This window comes from Thunnus thynnus, chromosome 2 (genome assembly GCF_963924715.1).
Source record: "Thunnus thynnus chromosome 2, fThuThy2.1, whole genome shotgun sequence".
Taxonomy (NCBI): domain Eukaryota; kingdom Metazoa; phylum Chordata; class Actinopteri; order Scombriformes; family Scombridae; genus Thunnus; species Thunnus thynnus.
In genome coordinates this window covers 21,183,152-21,200,930 of record NC_089518.1, presented here as the reverse complement: position 1 = coordinate 21,200,930, position 17,779 = coordinate 21,183,152, and the positions used below count along the sequence as shown (strand labels likewise).

Here is a 17,779-nt window from a genome sequence, read left to right as displayed (position 1 = left end):
TTCCTGCCACACATCCATAGAAACTATTATAAACCTCATCATCTTGACTAATGTTTTTAATTTCCCTCCCTTCCCACTCACATTAGATCCCAAAGACATCAGTGAAAATGCCGCAGGGTAGAGCTTTGTTTCTGTTTATTCCCTTTCGGTTTGACCTGATTTATTAAAGATAATGTAACTTGTAGAACTCTGAGCTTGTTGAAATGCAGCTGTTCGGACTTCTTGGTGCATAAACTAACAACAGTGACACATTTCCCAGATATTTAATTACTTTTATTCTTATAATTTGTTTTTCTTTGCTTGTCTCTGTTACATAGTGTATTTCCGTTGATGTGAGTTTGACAGACAATAAAAGAATGAGGACAGTTTCAATTGCTGTTCACAAGAAAGTTAAGTTCCATAACAGCAGCATTATAATAGAAACCCATTGTATTGTTTGAACGGTCATTTTCTGTCTCTCTGATGACAGTTCCTGTATTGGTTTAAACCTTAGCAGGAATTTTGAGATGTTTTTCCGTGTTGCACTGACTACATTCTTTTATAACTTGGTTGTGTTATTTCTCCTTTTGCATGTGAGATGTAGCTTACTCATATGTGCACTTGTTCCTCCTTTTTTTGTGTCCTTACTGCAGATGGTGAGTCACGCCCTCCTTCTCTCGGATCGTCTCAGTGAATAGCCGACCACACAAAGGCGAGAGGATCTCAGCTCCGCCGGTAAATAAAACCCTCTTCCTTCTGCACAGTGTGGGAGAAAGTGGCATCTCTGTAGGCTGATAACTGGAGTGAAAGCAGTGTTGAGCGATCATCTTTCACTCTGAGCCGCTCACCTTTCATGCTCTGGCTCCAGAGCCGGCTCTTAGGGCTGGGCTGTCAGCGGGAACCCACAGAGACTCTCACATGGACACTATCACCAGAGCTGCATAGTGCACAGGTGTAAAGCGTCTGCCTCGTGACACTGAAGAGGCATACATGAGGGAAAAGTCATGCTATTGTTTGGACGACCTTCATACAGGATTAAGACACTTTTTCTGACTCTGTATTCATTTTAGTTGGGGCCCAGTGGGGTTTTTATGGTGGGAGTAGGGAGAGCTGGTGTTGATTCTTCTGCTTTATGAGTTTTCATCACTGGGAGAGTGTGTCTGAGTGGCAGGGGGAGCCAGCATGGCCAAGCCTCTGCTGAAGATACAGCGCTATTTCCGCAGGAAACCTGTCCGCTTCTTTTCCCTCATCCTCCTCTACCTGACCGCTGGGAGCCTCGTCTTCCTGCACTCAGGCTTTGTCGGGGACAGTGGCCCCGGAGCTCGAGGGGGCCGGGACTCTGCGGTAGCTTTAGAGATGGGCAGCCGGACCTCATCGTCAGACAATCGGGGGCTCGGCATCATGCGCAGAGTGTTTAAGGAGACTCAGAGGTCTGGCCGGAGGTATGGCCCCCCATGGATGAAAAAGACTGGCCAGGAGACGCAGAGGAGAGGTGAAGACTACACCAGCAACTGGAACCGTGCACTTAAAGGACGCAACGCCAAAGACATGGACGATGGAAGAGGTGGGTCATACCAAGACATACTTTAATATGCAACTGCAGTGGTATTTTTTCAGTTTGGCAGTTTTCCAGAGCAAACATCTGAGCTTCTTCAGATCTACTCCCACATCTCATAATTCAAAATGGGCTGGCAAACTATTAAAGATTTTACTTTCTCATCCACAGTGGTTGAAATTCGCCCCCTTGGCTTCTCCAACATACAAAATCCATTAAAATAAATTACAGTAATACAATGCAGTACACAGTTGTTGAGATCAACAAGGGCATAAACAAAATTTACTGGCTAGCTGAGCGACTTTCAGATGAGGGTATAATCACAATATGTGCCAACAATTGCAAAACAATTGCACTATTGCAACATTAAGACAGGGGGCATTAACTGAATTTGTGTGTAAATTATTACAATATTAGGATAATTATTATATTGATAGTATTATAATAACTTCACATTATTTGTGTTATAGTTGGTAATTTGAATATTCAGCTAATTATAAGAGGATTCTGAATTTTAAATGTTTTATTACAGTCTAACTAATTACGTGCATCCGCTGGAAAACATGCTGGCAGCTTTTGTCCCTCTAACACTTCATGTTAATGTGAAATTGATCCAAAGTAATCTCTGATTACAAACTGGACCATTTTAATGACTGAGAATTTCTGGTTGTAATTGACCACGTAGGAAATCTCTTGAGAGAGATGATGATTAAGTCCTCTATCTTGTCTCAAAGAGAACCCCTCAAGGATCCCACTCACTGTGCTTGAGCTGTGGCTTTGTGTTGCTCAGCACATGTCCAGCTGCACTTGAGCTGCAACAGTGGAGTCACAACATCTATATGATTTAATAATTTACAGTTTTTATAAACTGTGTGACTACAAATCCCCTTCAGAGATTGTTTACTGTACTAGCATGTGACCTCTTATCAAAAACACAAAAGGTTTTGAAAACAGGGTTGTGAGGACAGGAAGTGTCCAGAGCCAAAATGTCTGACCCTGGATGGCATGAATATCCTGCTTTCTTATTTCTGTCCAAACAAAGCACGATCAAATAAGCTGATCAGAAGATGTAATTTACTCCTGGCTTTGTTCTTGCTTCCTCTTCTCTGCTCCTCTTACCCTGTCAAAGACTTTCTGCACTGTTGGATAAAGTATAAATTATTAAAAACAGTCAGCACTGTGGAGTCCACCTCCTCTCTCCATGAAGAGACAAAATAGAAAAGTGTTTGGCAGTAGTGGAAGAAATACTTCTTAAGTAAAAGTTTTAATACTGCAATGTAAAAATATCATGTTAAATGTAAAAGTCCTGCATTCAAGCTTTAATTAAGTAAAAGTATCATTATCAGAATGTATTTAAAGTATCAAAATTACAACTACTCGTTAAACAGAATGGCTCCTTTCAGAGAGTAAAATATTAAATATATCATATCGTTGGATTATTATTACTCATGCATTGACATGTAAGCAGTATTTCAGTATTAAAGCTGGTGGAGATGGAGTTAATTTAAACTGCTTTATACACCGTTGGCCTCATCTGTAGCAATGTATCCTATGAGATTATCATGTTTTTTAATTTTAATGTGCAAAGTAACTAAAGTTCTCAGATTAATGTGGTTGAGTAAAATGTACAATATTTCCCGCTGAAATGTAGCAGAGTAGAAATATAAAGTAGCATTAAGTTATACAAGTGCCTCAAATTTGTAGTAAAGGGCTTGAGTAAATGTACGTAGGCCGCTGGTGTTAAGACGTGAGAAAAATCTCCCATCAGCATCATCAATCACCAACATAAATAAACTAAACTTCACAAATTTCTTCAGTTGAAACTCATTTCCAGTAGGACATCTGAAGAAAATGGCAAAAATATTTTCCTCCCTCTGTGATGTATTTTCTCAATTAATCAATTAGTCATTTAGTCAATGTTTATCACAGTTTCCACTCCAAGATACAACCTCAAATGTCTTGTTTTGTCCTGACTGACAGTCCACAACCCAAAGATATTCAATTTACTGTCATAGAAGACTAAAGAAACCAGATAATATTCACATTTAAGAAGATGGAACCAGAGAATTTTTGCATTTTTTCTTAAAACGTGATTCAAAACAATTACTCGATTATCTAAATAGTTGGTGATTCATTTTCTGTTGATCGACTAATCAATTAATCAACTAATCGTTGCAGCTCTACATTCATATCATCTTAAAAGACACACTGAATAGCCATAAATAACACCAGGATTTGATTATAACCCCATTGTGGGTGTGTTGGTTTCTGGTTTCTGTCCGGATTGCAGTACAGGAAGGTGGAGATTGTGAACTGCCCATAAATCTGACACAAACGTGTAAGTGATTGCTGGTATGTCTGCATTAGCTATATGACTACATGAGGGAGACTGTTTTCCTGACTTTAACCCAGTATACTCCGGGAGAGACTCCGACCTCTGTGAGCCTGAGCAGGATCAAGCTGGTTGGGAAAATAAATAAGTGATTCTATTACAAAATCTGCGTCAGAGTATTGTATAGCACCCAGTGTAGAATATCAAAGAACAATGTTTTTCTAACTAGGATAGTGTTTACACTGTTTTTTTCCCCAAATCAGGGCCAAACAAACATATTTATAGTGTACACTCAAGCTTTGGGTTATCTAATCAAATGAAAGTCTCTCAGTCTGGCTCAGTCCTCCTCCTCCTCCCCTCCCATCCTTTCCTTTCTGAAACCTCACAAGACTGCAGCTGAACGTGATGATAGAGTAATTAGTAGCTTCAGCGTTTGCTCTCATACATCCAGCAGCACCACTCATTACTCTGCAGTCTCAACTATCTTCAGGTTTCTGTAAGGTTAGGGTTAAGAGACTTTTCTTTCCTCCCCTCCTCTCCCTCCAAATGCACTCATTCTCACTGGCTCCAAATTCCATTTGGAGGGAATATTGCAGCATAAGATGCCGACCGCAGCACATAAACACATTTGTGCTGTATGGTGCAATAGCACAGAAGCATACTGTACAGAAGGGAAAAAAAAACAGGAGTAGACTGGAATGATAAGCAGGAGAAATAAAACTGAAACACTGTTGACGTTAGTTAATATGATCCAGCAGTTACAGTAAGGTTATTGAGGAACATTTGACCAAATAATAATAATACTACGGACACATCAGTTGCATTTGTTTATTCATCTTTTACCCTCATGTCATACTGAGCAGAAATATTCTTTTCATAGTGGAGTTTCAGCCTCCTTTAAATCAGCATTTCCCTTCATCATAAAGCAGATTATTTTCCATTTGAACAATAGTTAGGAGAAAGATTACAGCTGAGTCATGCAGCACACCACATGCTGCTCAAATGCAGGCCTTTAAACCATAACAATTAAAGTAATGCAGGGGACTAGGACTATGCTCCCCCCCCCATCCTCCCCTCCCCACCCCCCATTTAGCTATTAACAGAGGCTCAGAGGGGTAATGGCACAGCACAGATGGCGAGGGGTTTGTTTGTTAAAGGTGCAGCAGAGCTTGTGTAGCTCGGTATAACAGGGGAACAGTGTTTTGATGAGAGAGAAGAAGCCGCTGAAGGACTGCTGTATCCCTCTGCAGAGGTTCACCGAAGCCCAACCCCCACGCACTTCTGAAAAATGCAGAGAGATGACTGCCACTACAGTTACAGGCCACTAGAAGGGGATGTGTGTCTTTATAAATAAATAAAGATTCTGCCCCAGTTTGGACTCCTCCTGTGCTCTGATACCACACTGTGTAGGCTTGTGAGGAGGAAACTGTTGTGAGCAGTGTCCAGTTTTTTACTCTCTTACAAATGGTCAAATGGCTGTTTTAAAAATGATTTTAACAATATTGTATAGTAGCTGAAGTAAAATCTAATGCTTGGAACGCTGTATACGCTATGTATATACCATATAAGTGTCTGTCTTTCTGCAAACATGACTAACAAATTTTTTTATTTTTTAAATCTTTTTCAGCAAAGTATATCGGCTGCTACATTGATGACACACAGAAAAGAGCGCTGAGAGGAGTTTCCTTTTTTGACTACAAAAAAATGACTGTATTCCGTTGCCAGGACAACTGTGCAGAAAGGTACGACAGCAGCAAACAACAAAAAACACTCGTCCATTAGATATCTCTCTTTTTTTTCTCTCTTTTTCATGCTTACTGTCAGGGATGAGATGTAAAGTAGAGCTGATAGTCCAGAATAATGGAAATGGAAAAACCTGACTGTTGTTAAAAGGTGCTTTCTCATCGGGAGTCTGTTTTTCATGGTTTGGGCGAGGCCAATCAATTCTAATTAAGGAAAATCTTAAACATGCATTGATTGGTTTTTTCGTGTGTCCAGTTTCGGGCAGTGCAGCAAGCTATAAATACTCACATGAAATTGCATTATACAATTAGTGGTTGCCTATTTGTGTCCACCTGATAAAGAAAAGTCACATTTGCATACATAGTATATAAATAAAACAACTCACATTGGGTGATAATTATTATCTGAGGGTTTATCACCACAATGTCCTTGTTAGTTTAGACATGACAGTAACTCCATGCACAAAACCAGCTCCATAAAGAAATTGTTTTTCTGAGTCCTGCACAGAAACATGACCCCATCAACCCCATCCAACACTTTGGAGATGAGCCAAAGCCAAAGTTTATACTCCAACTTCATTAGCCAACCTCAGAGATGCTCATGTGGCTGCAATAGAGCGAAATCCTTGCAGTCAGTTTCCAAACTTGGCTTATAGACTTATAGCAACATATTGGTCTAAAACGAAATGTTAAACAATCACATATGAGTGTGATTTGTGTCCACATACTTTTGGTTATATGCTGTTTTTCTGTCACAACTCTTTCTACCAAATTGGAGGAAGTCCTGCTATGAATGTCATTCATTCATTTTCATGTAGCTCATTATCACTTTGAGTGCTCTCTGCTGCTCTCCTCCATTTGTCTCTTCTTTCCTCACATCCTGTCTTCCTCTCTCAGCTACCTTGCCATCTTTCTCTCACCTCTTTTTTTCTCCCCTCTGAGGAATACCGGGGACGGCTCTATCGGATGCATTGAATTACACCCATCACTGATTCACAGAGTGGAGAATAGAAGCAAAGAGAGTCGCTTGTTTTCAGGCTCTTCCTCCTCCCGCTTGCTTCTCGCAGCCCGCCCGCCTCCTTTTCCCAGAGCAGCAGGTTAATAAAAACAGACAAACAAATGAGGGGCAACAGCACGTAGCAGCACACAAAGGTTTGGATTTGATTGACAGCCCAGGGGATTTGTCTGGTGTGAGGGGTGTGTTAGACGTCTAATTGCATCCGAAAGGCATCGTGGGAGTGGCATCCTCTGTGAGGCAGCAGAAAGCGGTCCGTAGGAGAGAGAGGAGGTTTTGTGTGATGGATTCAGTTTGAAAATGTGCTGCAGTCATTTATAATTGGCTTCAAACTTTACAGCACATATAACTATTCTCATCTTCAATCAACAAAGATAGATGTTATTCCAGAGTAATGTTTGGATGTGTTCTCATCTTCATTTATTTGTTTTTTATTGATTATATCTACATAATAATCTGTATTGGCCTGTCAAGGATTAAGACACATAATGAAGGCTCAGATCATTCACTCGAATCTCTCTGTCTTCGCTAATGATGCCAATCCTTTGTTCCTCTCTCTGTCCAGAGGTTATATGTATGCAGGTCTGGAGTTTGGAGCAGAGTGCTACTGTGGCCACAAGATCCAGGCGCCCAACTGTTCGGAGAGTGAGTGCAACATGGAGTGTAAAGGAGAGAAGAGCAACCTGTGCGGAGGAGCCAACCGACTGTCCATCTATAGGCTGGAGCTGAGCCAGGAGTCAGCGCGCCGCTGTGAGTCTGACACTCAACAACAACAACAAAAGAACTCTCCTGGGCTTCATAGGAACCACGTGCTGGTCTTCACACACACTGACAGCCACAGGGCTATCAAGTAAACCCAAGAGAGCACGGGCATGCATATACAATACCAGTCAAAAGTTTGGACACACTTTCTCATTCAAGGGAATGGGAAAGTGTGTCTAAATGTTTGACTGGTTCAGTGCTATATATGTTATACATATATTGTATGTCGGCAATTACTGTCACCCTCTTCTTTGCAGAGGTAAAAAAACAGAAATATTGAATTGTATAATTGAACATTGAATAATTTGCAAAACGTATGTCCATGTACTGAAAAAGCCTGAGCAGATCTGAGGATACTGTATACTTGACAGTATCCACTGAGGTACAAACATGCTGTTTTGATGCAGAAATGTAGCAAGCCTGGCTGTTTTGAGGGAAAATATTTGTTTAATTTTGGGTTAATGCCACAGTCGGGAGCAGACTGCTCTGTTGTGTTAGCCTCCCTCCTGGGATAGCTGTGCTACAGTACCTGCCTCTCTCAGCCTGCCGTGGTCTGCATCTAAAATACTCGCTGCCTGCTACTGGAAAACTGAAGTGAACAAAGGAATTATTAGAAAAAGGGAAGGGACCTCATTTCCTGTTTCATAGTGTGAAATGGTTTAGTTCTTTCTTTGGTACTATTGCTGTGATTTTTAAGAAAGTCCCAGCTACAAATGAAGTACCTTTTCAAAACCATCGTTGCCTTCGTCATTTCACTTTTCTTTTCTGAGAAATAATCTGGTAGTAGTGTTGGATAGAGTTTAATAATCTTACTTTTCTTGGTCCAGTTCTTTTTTTGGTTCAGTTCTGTTTGTTTATTATTATTTTCATTTCTGCTTTTCCTCCTTCTGTTTGCAATCTATCAGACAACTGAGTAAGCTCTTCCTGTTTGTGTTTTCACCTCTTACCCCGATTCCCATCATGTGTTTCCTACTGAGATCATCAAAGAGGAAACGCAGAAAATGTGTCGAAGTGGCTGTTTTGCGTTTTTTGCCACTTGAGTACCATCGTGGTCACACGATCCAGTTTTCAGTAAATGTTAACTTAAATTCCAATCACGCATATATATTATTCTGAATTAATTTCCTTTGCTTCCATCTATATGTTAGCAAAGCAGAAGGATAATGTTTCATCTGCTGCATATTTGTGTTAATGATCTATTATTTGCTTCTCAAGACCTTGTTTGTGATACATGTTTGGATGCCGCATATACACCAGTCAACAGAGCACAAAAAATGTATGTCAGTACAACTTAAAAAGCAATGCCACTTGCAAGGGCAAAGAAAGATTACACAAAGAGGATGCACTTAAGATATACTGTAGGGAAATGAGGAGAAAAATGGACATGACATTAAAAATGTAACTTTTAGTCAGAGAAAAAGGTCAAAAATAAATAAAACATTAGGTGCGCTCACATGGCTAGAGCTGATTTGCAAAGAGGTACCTTGTTTTAAAGGCGCATAGCTTTGAGAGTTAATGCCTTCAGTAAAGGAAAGCAGACATGAGCTCCAGTCTTGGTGAGGTACTGGTATTGGCAGCCTGAACTTAAATAGAAATGAATACTGCAGACACATTGCCCCATTTGCATATTTTATTCAGCGATGTTTGAGCAAGCAAGCTGTCTTCATCATGGTATCTGTCACAGTAAAAAGCTTTTTGGTTTCCTTCCTTCCTTATTAATGCTTAACAGTCCATTGACAGCGGAGACAGTCTCATACGTATGTCAGCGTGGCTGACATGTTGACAGGATAAAATAAAAGTAAAATGGATGTTTATGTTTAATGTGATTTAAAACAGTGGTTTTCAAATCTCTAGGAAAGTAATGGTGCTCACATCACAGCCTGCAAACACACTGTGATTAACACTTCAGATATGATTCAGTTCTCTTTTCAGGCTGTTTTTTTTTTAAACATTATCTCACAGACGGACTGAAATGTACAGTGAAAGGGCCCGGGGTTAAAGGTCATCAACACACTGCAGGGATGTGAGTGATGGTATTGGTTCAGACCAGGGCCTCAATAGACTGGGGGGGTTGTCCCAGTGGGATCTCATCATCAGGGGTCAGTGGATAGAGGCCAAACTGATGGAAACTGTGTTCAGTAACCATAAAACTGGAGTATATTGTGTTTTTTTTTGCCCTGTTTGTGAGTAACACTCTGATTTGTCTGTTTCAGATGGCAGTGCCATTTTTAAGGGGTGTTTCCACAAGCCAGACAATGTGACTTTGGCGCTTCCTTTCAGCGCGGTCATCCAAAACATGTCTGTGGACAAGTGTGTCGACATGTGCACGGAAAGGGTGAGGGGATGTGTGTATTCATGCATTGTACAGTCAGTGGCATGTATAAATGTGTCTTCAGTGTGTAATGGCAGTTGTGTTTCAGGAGAAGTCGCTGGCTGTCCTGGCTGGAGATCGATGTCACTGCGGCTTCCCGACTCCTCTCTTTTCCCTTCATGAGCCGGAGGATGAGAAAATGTGTCTCCACCACTGCCACGGGGAAGAGTTCGAGAGCTGTGGGAACGACGAGTACTTTGTTGTGTACCAGACGCAGGTTCCAGGTAAAAGTTTGGTGGCTCATTGTAGCACATTGCAATGAGACACATGTCAGGAAACTAAACGCTGCGTCCAGGAAATACATATGAGCACGTTCACAGTGACTCTAGCCTGTGTTTGACTTGTGCTGTTTTTCATACCTGTGTGTGTGTACTAGAACCTAACTAGTATATACTGTATATATATATTTTAATTGAAGTTTTATATATTTTTGTTGTATTTCTGCCCCAGACATATCTTTATGATGGGTCTTTAAAAAATATTTTTCATGTATGTTTATGTGAGGTAAAAAACAAACAAATATCAGCTGATTTATCATTATGAGGTTTGTTTTATTCCCAAGTATTTTTATCAAACCCAAAAGTCAAGGATCAGTTCGCCATCAGTGAGCTGAATGCGTCATTGTGGGCAGCGTTTCCTCAGTGCACCAGACAGCTGTGGCTGGGATCAGCAAAAATGCTGGAGCCAGTAAACAAAAAAGGAGACATATAGCAAAAAAAAAAAAAACAAAAACATAAACAAGTTGCAGAGGGAAGTGAACTTCTAATTCTTCCCGTCATCTATTTTTACCTCAGGTTTCTGCAGCTGAACAAACGAGTTTACCATTAGTACAGAGAGATTAGCCAAGCTACCCACAATAAAAAAACACCAGTATGTGTCTGTTTCACAGTATTTGACTCTTTCTCTAATGATGTGAAATGTCTTTGTACCAGTTTTCAATGTTTCAACACAACAATTCTTTTTCTTTCTTCCTCTTCTGCTGTCGAACAACTTGTTCAATCAGTCATACTTGACTGTCTTTCACCCCACATTTCAAAGCACAGATCGTGTTTGTCACTGTAGAATTTATCCGTAAATCTATACATGCAACAAATCAATAATATAGGCTGTTGGTCTTTGTCCTTTTTTTTCAGATAACCGCTGCATGGACCGACACTTCCTCCCCACTCACGCCAAACAGCTGGTGGCCCTCGCCAGTTTCCCTGGAGCCGGCAACACCTGGGCTCGCCACCTCATAGAGCTCGCCACTGGCTTCTACACTGGCAGCTATTACTTCGATGGCTCCCTTTACAATAAAGGTAGGCTTTAACGTTTATCTGACATGATAAAAAAACCAAAACACATTCACTCATCATTGCACCTCTGGGGATTAAATGTTTGTGGGGTGTCATCGTTTCACAGGATTTAAAGGGGAGAGGGACCACTGGCGGAGTGGGAGGACTATCTGCATTAAGACACATGAGAGCGGCAGGAAGGAGATTGAAGCCTTCGACTCCAGCATCCTCATGATCCGAAACCCCTACAAAGCTCTCATGGCAGAGTTTAACCGCAAATATGGAGGACACATTGGATTTGCCTCCCAGGCTCACTGGAGAGGGAAAGGTAGCTATAATATTTTACATTGTATTTAATAATGCATCCTGTAATCATAATTCAAGCAAATACAAAGACTTTTATGTGCTGTTTGAGTACATGTAAAATCTGTTAAAAGCCTTCAAACAAGTGGAAAATATTTGAAGTTACTGCAAGCACAATGGGGTATATAGATAGGTTCGCTGCATCTCTGTCCTTCTCAGCACAGTTTTAGTCTGCGGTTACTTCATCAGCCATTGAACCCCTTCATTGAAATTTCACAGAAGGAGGTTAATATTTATACTCTGTTATATTTTGAATCTTTACTCAGAAAATAGAGAGAATAACAAACTACCAGTGAACTGGAAATGGAAGGAAATGGAGGAAATGAGCAAACACTGAGGGCTTTTTTGGTGGTGTTGACCACATTGGCCAATGTGGCCGAAGAACACATTTTTAACATCAGATCAGCAGCAGTCTTCGTGCTAGTTCTCAGAAATGAGAAATGAAACGATTAACCAACCGAACACAGCCTCCGTCACTCTGGTTCAGTGTGATCATGAGTTGTGTGACCTGGTAAAACCAGCCTGTTCCTCAAGCTCTCATCCAGATTAGAAAATGTTTATGTGTGTGTGTGTGTGTGTCTTACGTGTGGAGAAGATGTCTAGAATTTTCATATAAATCTTCCCAGTTGTGCTGATAAGACACTTAAGGAAGCTGCTGGCATGTGGGAACAGCTTTGTGCACAGGTCCTTTATTGTACAGTGCATTCAAGAATATATAAATAATAATGACTTTTACAAAGATTATGTTTAACAAGTACAAGAAATCCCCCCTTTCTTGAATTTCTGAAAGAATTAATAGCTGCTTGATTTCTATTCTTATTGATAGAATATAAATTGTATTAAGATGTATGTGTACTGCATTTTTTTTGCAGTCTTAATTTGTCCATTTTGTTGTGCAGTGGAAATTTTGTCTAGCTCCCAGTGTGTCACACTGCATTGTGTAACCATTTGATCATTTGTCAGCACAGTTTATTCAAGTTAATTTCCTATTGCGTCGACTTAATGAATAAAAGATGTTTCAATAAGAGGTCATCGTCCATTACAAAATCGAAGAGGTTAGACCTTTGAGTCCAGTAGCCATTAAATTAAGGCCAGATTGTATGCACCTTGCTAAAATATCTTTATATTTCATGCATATTCCTCTTCCCTCAGTACGTCCACCCACCCAACTATGTCTTTGTAACCATGGCAACTGGTTTTGTCTGGTCCGCGTATCGTCTCTCTGACTTTCTCTGAGGTTTAATCGATTTTCCAGAGGCTGGAGAATTGCCGACCCAGCAGTTGTCTCTCTTTGTGTAAGCATCAGCACATTTGGCCTGCCGTTTCCAATGCAAGTTTATTCCTTCTGTTGGTGGGGTAATGATGCGGTGACATCAGTAAGAGAAGGGCTTTTTGACAGCTGCCACATCGAATACAGAGAGAAGCTCCCAGTTTGAGAGTCAGTGTGACATTGTGTACGGGGCGCCACATGTACGATTTGATGCATTCACCTCTGCAGAGGGAGACTGTGGGGCTCAGATGATGTTACAGACACTGATAGCTACCAGTGCAGCTCCATAAAGTCAACTCAGGGGCAAGTGTAACTTATTTTTGAGGGCTTGTCATTTTCCAAAGTACAGTGTGTTATTTTCCCGTGTGAAAGGCTTGTACGCAAACCCCTTTATTCTGGTGTCAGAATTCTAAGAACAGAGAAGTACGTCAGCTAGATTAGAGATTCAATGAAACATTAGCAGAACAATGCCATCAGAGATGCAGTTCCTGTGTTTCTATACAGCTGGTTGTGTTGCAGTATGCAGTATATAATATTATGTCCACTGTGTTACTAAAGTTGCCTCTCACATTGGTTTCTGAGACGGCGCTTGCAAACTCAGCAGGCTTTAAACTTTAACGACATGCTCTCCTCACCGTAAAGATGCGTGCTAATGCAGCACAGCTCCAGCCAACCGGTGCTTTTATGGACCAGTAGATTATCAGTGAATAAAAAGCAGATGAATCTGCAAAAGAAGAGCCCTACAGTGAGTGTGCAGTTTTAGAGATGATCAAGAATGTCCGACTTTACCATCCATACATTTCAGAAATGACTTCATGTGTCCTGCCAGGCTGTCTCCAGACCTCTCAAGCTAAATGACATCAATGTTTGGCTATCTTGACTCTCACTTCCCCTTCATTTCATTTCCCTTTGTGACTTTTAAGTTTGTCACTTATCTTATTTACCATCATTTTTGCTTTTCAATAATGCTTTGTTTTAAGATAGGAGCCTGTATTTTTTAAACTTTTCTACTCACTAAAAGCAATTGTGGCAAATTTATATTGATTTAAGGTTGCAGATCTATATTTAAGAGCACTCTAGAGGTCTGTTAGTGTCTTAGATGGCTGCATTGCAAAGACACTTCCTTTACAGCTGCTCACTTCTTGTAGGCGTTCATCTCCAAACACGTGTTTCATAGGATGTTACACCTTTTTTCATTTATGAGAGGTGTAAACAACAACAATTAAGCCTTGCAACTTGCAGTCACTTTCATAAGATCTTCATGTAATCCCTTCTCTAATTTTTTTCCATTTGTCTCCATTTCAACCAATTTATTATTATTTCATCCCTATATATATATATATATATATATATATATATATATATATATATATATATATTATACACATATGTTTTAATTTCATGTTTATTGGAGATATAAAATATTTAACACATAAAATAATTTTAAAAATGAACAATTTGGCAGTTGAAGGGTAAATCTTTGTCTTTTTGGCTGTTCCTGTCTGTCTGTCTGATGTCACTTTGCCGAAAGGAAAAAAAACTCTTACACTTCACTTAATTAATATTGGTAAATGTGTCTTATTTTTCAGTTTTAGCTAAGAACAATTTACTTCTAAGTTGGCTGTTTAGATCATTCTCAAGTTTAATTCTTAGAAGTTTGATAAATTTGCGACTTGATTTCATCAGTAAGAAAAGCTGAGTGAGTTCTGTCCCCCATATTTAAATTTATTTGGTGCATTGCCAAACACATGTCCTTATTTATTTATTTTCTGTACTCTCATTCGTCCTGCAGAGTGGCCCGAGTTTGTGAAGAACTACGCTCCTTGGTGGGCGTCCCACACCTTGGACTGGCTCCATTACGGGAAGAGCGTCCACGTGGTCCACTTTGAGGGTCTGAAGAGGGACCTGTTCTCCCAGCTCAAGGGGATGGTCCAGTTTTTGGGTCTGAAGGTTTCTGAGGACCGTCTGCTTTGCGTCGAGGGCCAGAAGGATGGCAACTTCAAGCGGTCAGGGCTACGCAAACTTGAATATGACCCGTACACTCTGGAAATGCGAGCTAGCATCAATGAACTGATCAGAACAGTAGACGCTGCCTTGAAGAAAAGAAAGATGTCTGGAGTTCCAGACGAATACATGCCAAGATGATATACAGTATGTGATCCCCTTGTTTCCCTTTTAATTGGACTGTTCTGTCAACAGACTCTGCACCATATTTTGTAGGATTGCATCACCCAAATTGTATTTTCAATTTTTTTCAACATAGGTTGACGCTATAGTGGGAAGAAATCAGTCTCTCTCCTCCTATATTCATTTTTTATTCACATTTTTTTCATTTTTTGTTCAACTTAGGTAATAATGGCTCCATGTGTTAATAGAAGAGGCTTTTTTTTATTTGGCTGAATGAAAAGCACTTCTTATCTCGCTCTATGCACATGTGCTGTGTGGGCATGTGCACATGCCTTAACATGAAGAAGGTACAATAGCTGTGACCACAGAGAGGCACTTCTGACTGTGCTGGGTGCTTTGTTGCCAGTGGAAAAACATGTCATCCAAAAGATGTAATAGCATACTGTTAAGTGTATGATACGAGCTTATTTTGTGCAAAAGTGAAAAAAATCAAAACATTAAAATTTTCTGCTGCTAACAGTTACAGAACAATACTATTTTATACATGAAGTTCTCTGAAAACTTCAAAATCTGAGCCCTTTGTTGGAGGGAAAAATGCAATATGCAGGCTATAACTACCTGATGATGATACTGTTTGTTTCCAAGTTTTTGGAAGTTATTCAACTTACTGTATGTAAGAGAAATTATGTTTTTGATGATGAAGATGTAAGGAACTCAATTCTCAGCTCCTCATATTCAAGAAGATGAATAATCCCTCTTGAAGGCACTGACTGAAGGAGAGAAGAGGATTTATCTCTGCAGCATTTATTTATCTCTGGTGTGCAGTGCACATGTTGACTAATTTGGTTTTGAAGTTGTTTTCTTAACACTGGACTCGATGCAGAAATCCAAAAAGCACTTTGCCGTGCAACACTTGCCCCCAAAGATCACCAAGGAATTAGGCATTACACTCTGACTTGTGTTTTAGATTGGAGGTTTCCTTTAGTAGTAGTAATGGTTTTAGATTTATTTTATGACAGTTAATCATACTGAATGTGAAAACTGTTTTTTTTTGTTTTTTTTAATGCTTTGTTGTAATAAGAGCTACGACACAGTAAAGCTAGTGATACTTTTACTCTTCATGATTTAAAAAAAAATCTCAAAGGTCCACAAGAGTGTGAAAAATTCTGCTCCTATTTTATAAAGCAGCACGTCTTATAATGGTACTCAATGCGCTACAGTATGCTACATGCTTAAAAATGAACGAGTATATAAATAAATAAAGACATGAATATATAAATGAATAAAAACACTGGTGACTAAGAGCCAGGAAACATAAACTGACTTCCATTTTCAGTATAATATATAAATATATTTTTATAGTGTGTGCTGACACATCAAAAATATTTGTATTGCAAGACGCAAACAGGAGAAGTTGTTTCTATTTTTAACACATGCTTTAAACTTTATTGGCTCTTGCTTTCATTGACAAGCCGGCACTTGAACATAGGTGTCACATCTGAATGTATTTTCTATGGAATGAATGTAATGTGATATGACCCAATAAATGAGTAAATTAAATGATGTCTATGATCACTTTTTACAAATGAAAATGAAAAATAGAGGAAATTTTAAGGCAATTCCCAGATAGCATATTGAAGTGGGCCACTTCAGGCAATGATGCGGCACTGCTGGCCTTCTTCTGGGCCGGACGAAATGGTTGTCAGTCTGAAATGGCCCACATTAGAAATAGCAAATGCCCAAATATCCCAAATCAAATGTGGGCCTTTTTTAGCAAAGATGCGGTGCTCACAGGTATGTGTATTCTGGATGTGGGCCAGTTCTGGTTTATCTGGTTTGTTCTTGGTTGACATATGGCTTGGTTGTGGCCCAGATCTAGGAAACAGGAGCAGACCACCCAAGCACCATCATTCCACGTGGTGCGTGGGCCGGATGAAAGTGCCGAAAGTGTCGGGTGTTGATCGGATCTGGGCCACAGCAATTTTGCTATCTGGGTTACAAAGGTAATTCTGTATTTTGGCTATTAAAGAAGCATATTATCTACTATTAAACAGATTTCACAGTGTGTCTGCAGGAATAACAAGCATTAATTCAAATTCACCAAACCACAGAATATTTAAAGGGGCACTCCACCAATTTTACACATAAAGGTCAGTTCAGTCATCACAACTCAGCCAGTTGTTTAATGTCTTCTGTAGCTCAAGGAAAATAACCCTGGTGATGTCATAGTGATGTAATCAGGGTTACCTCAGTTATAACTTGATACTAAAAGTAGAATTTGAAAAGGTTTGATGGAAGGTGGAATTATGAAAAATTTACGATCCAGTCTCTTTGCAGCTTGACCCATACTAGGTACTAAAAATCAGGATATCTGGGCCTCTGCTGTTTTGATTTTGATTTTTTTTTTAAAAATCTATCTCTGGTGAGTTCCTCAACTTTATGAAAGTGCAGTACAAAATGCTTGAATATTCCTATAAATCAATTATTATTTACACACCATAATACATGGAACTAAAGAATGCAGGTTTTACTTTGTTTAAAATGGTTGAAAATGGTTTAAAATGGTTTAAAATCGTTAAAATATTATAATTATAATTTGTCCCCACGGCTGTGTGTGTGTGTGAGTGTGTTTGTGTGTTATATGGGCCACACAATGCTCTTGTGGTCCACTTTTTCACACCTTAGATTTCCTGTAAAACGCAGACATGCGAGTAGACCGAGAAGTAATCAAGACGTGTCAACAGTCACCTTTTACAGGAATTGACTGATGGTAACTACCACTAAGTTGTGAGAATCAGTAGATAATTATATTTTAAAGTAATACTTAAAATGAGTATTTAAAACATAAGTGTCATGAAGCATAACTGTCAGTTTCAGATTCTCTTCTTTAAGATGCATGCTTTTGGGATAAATGTGAAAACATGATAACAATATAAAGGTCAATAATAATAATAATAAACATTTTGCAAGAGACTGGTAAGCATGAGGA

General features: G+C 39.6%; 1 protein-coding gene across 2 annotated transcripts in view; it reads left to right on the top strand.

Annotated features, from left to right (window-relative positions):
- wscd2 (WSC domain containing 2) overlaps positions 1–16,350 on the top strand; it is a 40,493-nt gene extending 24,143 nt beyond the window's left edge. For both annotated transcript variants that reach the window (XM_067609909.1, XM_067609917.1), the window contains 8 exons: positions 633–1,543; positions 5,494–5,608; positions 7,189–7,373; positions 9,599–9,720; positions 9,806–9,980; positions 10,890–11,054; positions 11,158–11,358; positions 14,456–16,350. In XM_067609909.1, coding sequence (XP_067466010.1) covers positions 1,162–1,543; positions 5,494–5,608; positions 7,189–7,373; positions 9,599–9,720; positions 9,806–9,980; positions 10,890–11,054; positions 11,158–11,358; positions 14,456–14,808 — 1,698 coding nt within the window. In that variant the 5' untranslated portion in view covers positions 633–1,161 and the 3' untranslated portion in view covers positions 14,809–16,350. The remainder of the gene's footprint in view (positions 1–632; positions 1,544–5,493; positions 5,609–7,188; positions 7,374–9,598; positions 9,721–9,805; positions 9,981–10,889; positions 11,055–11,157; positions 11,359–14,455) is intronic.
- The last annotated feature ends 1,429 nt before the right edge of the window (positions 16,351–17,779 follow it).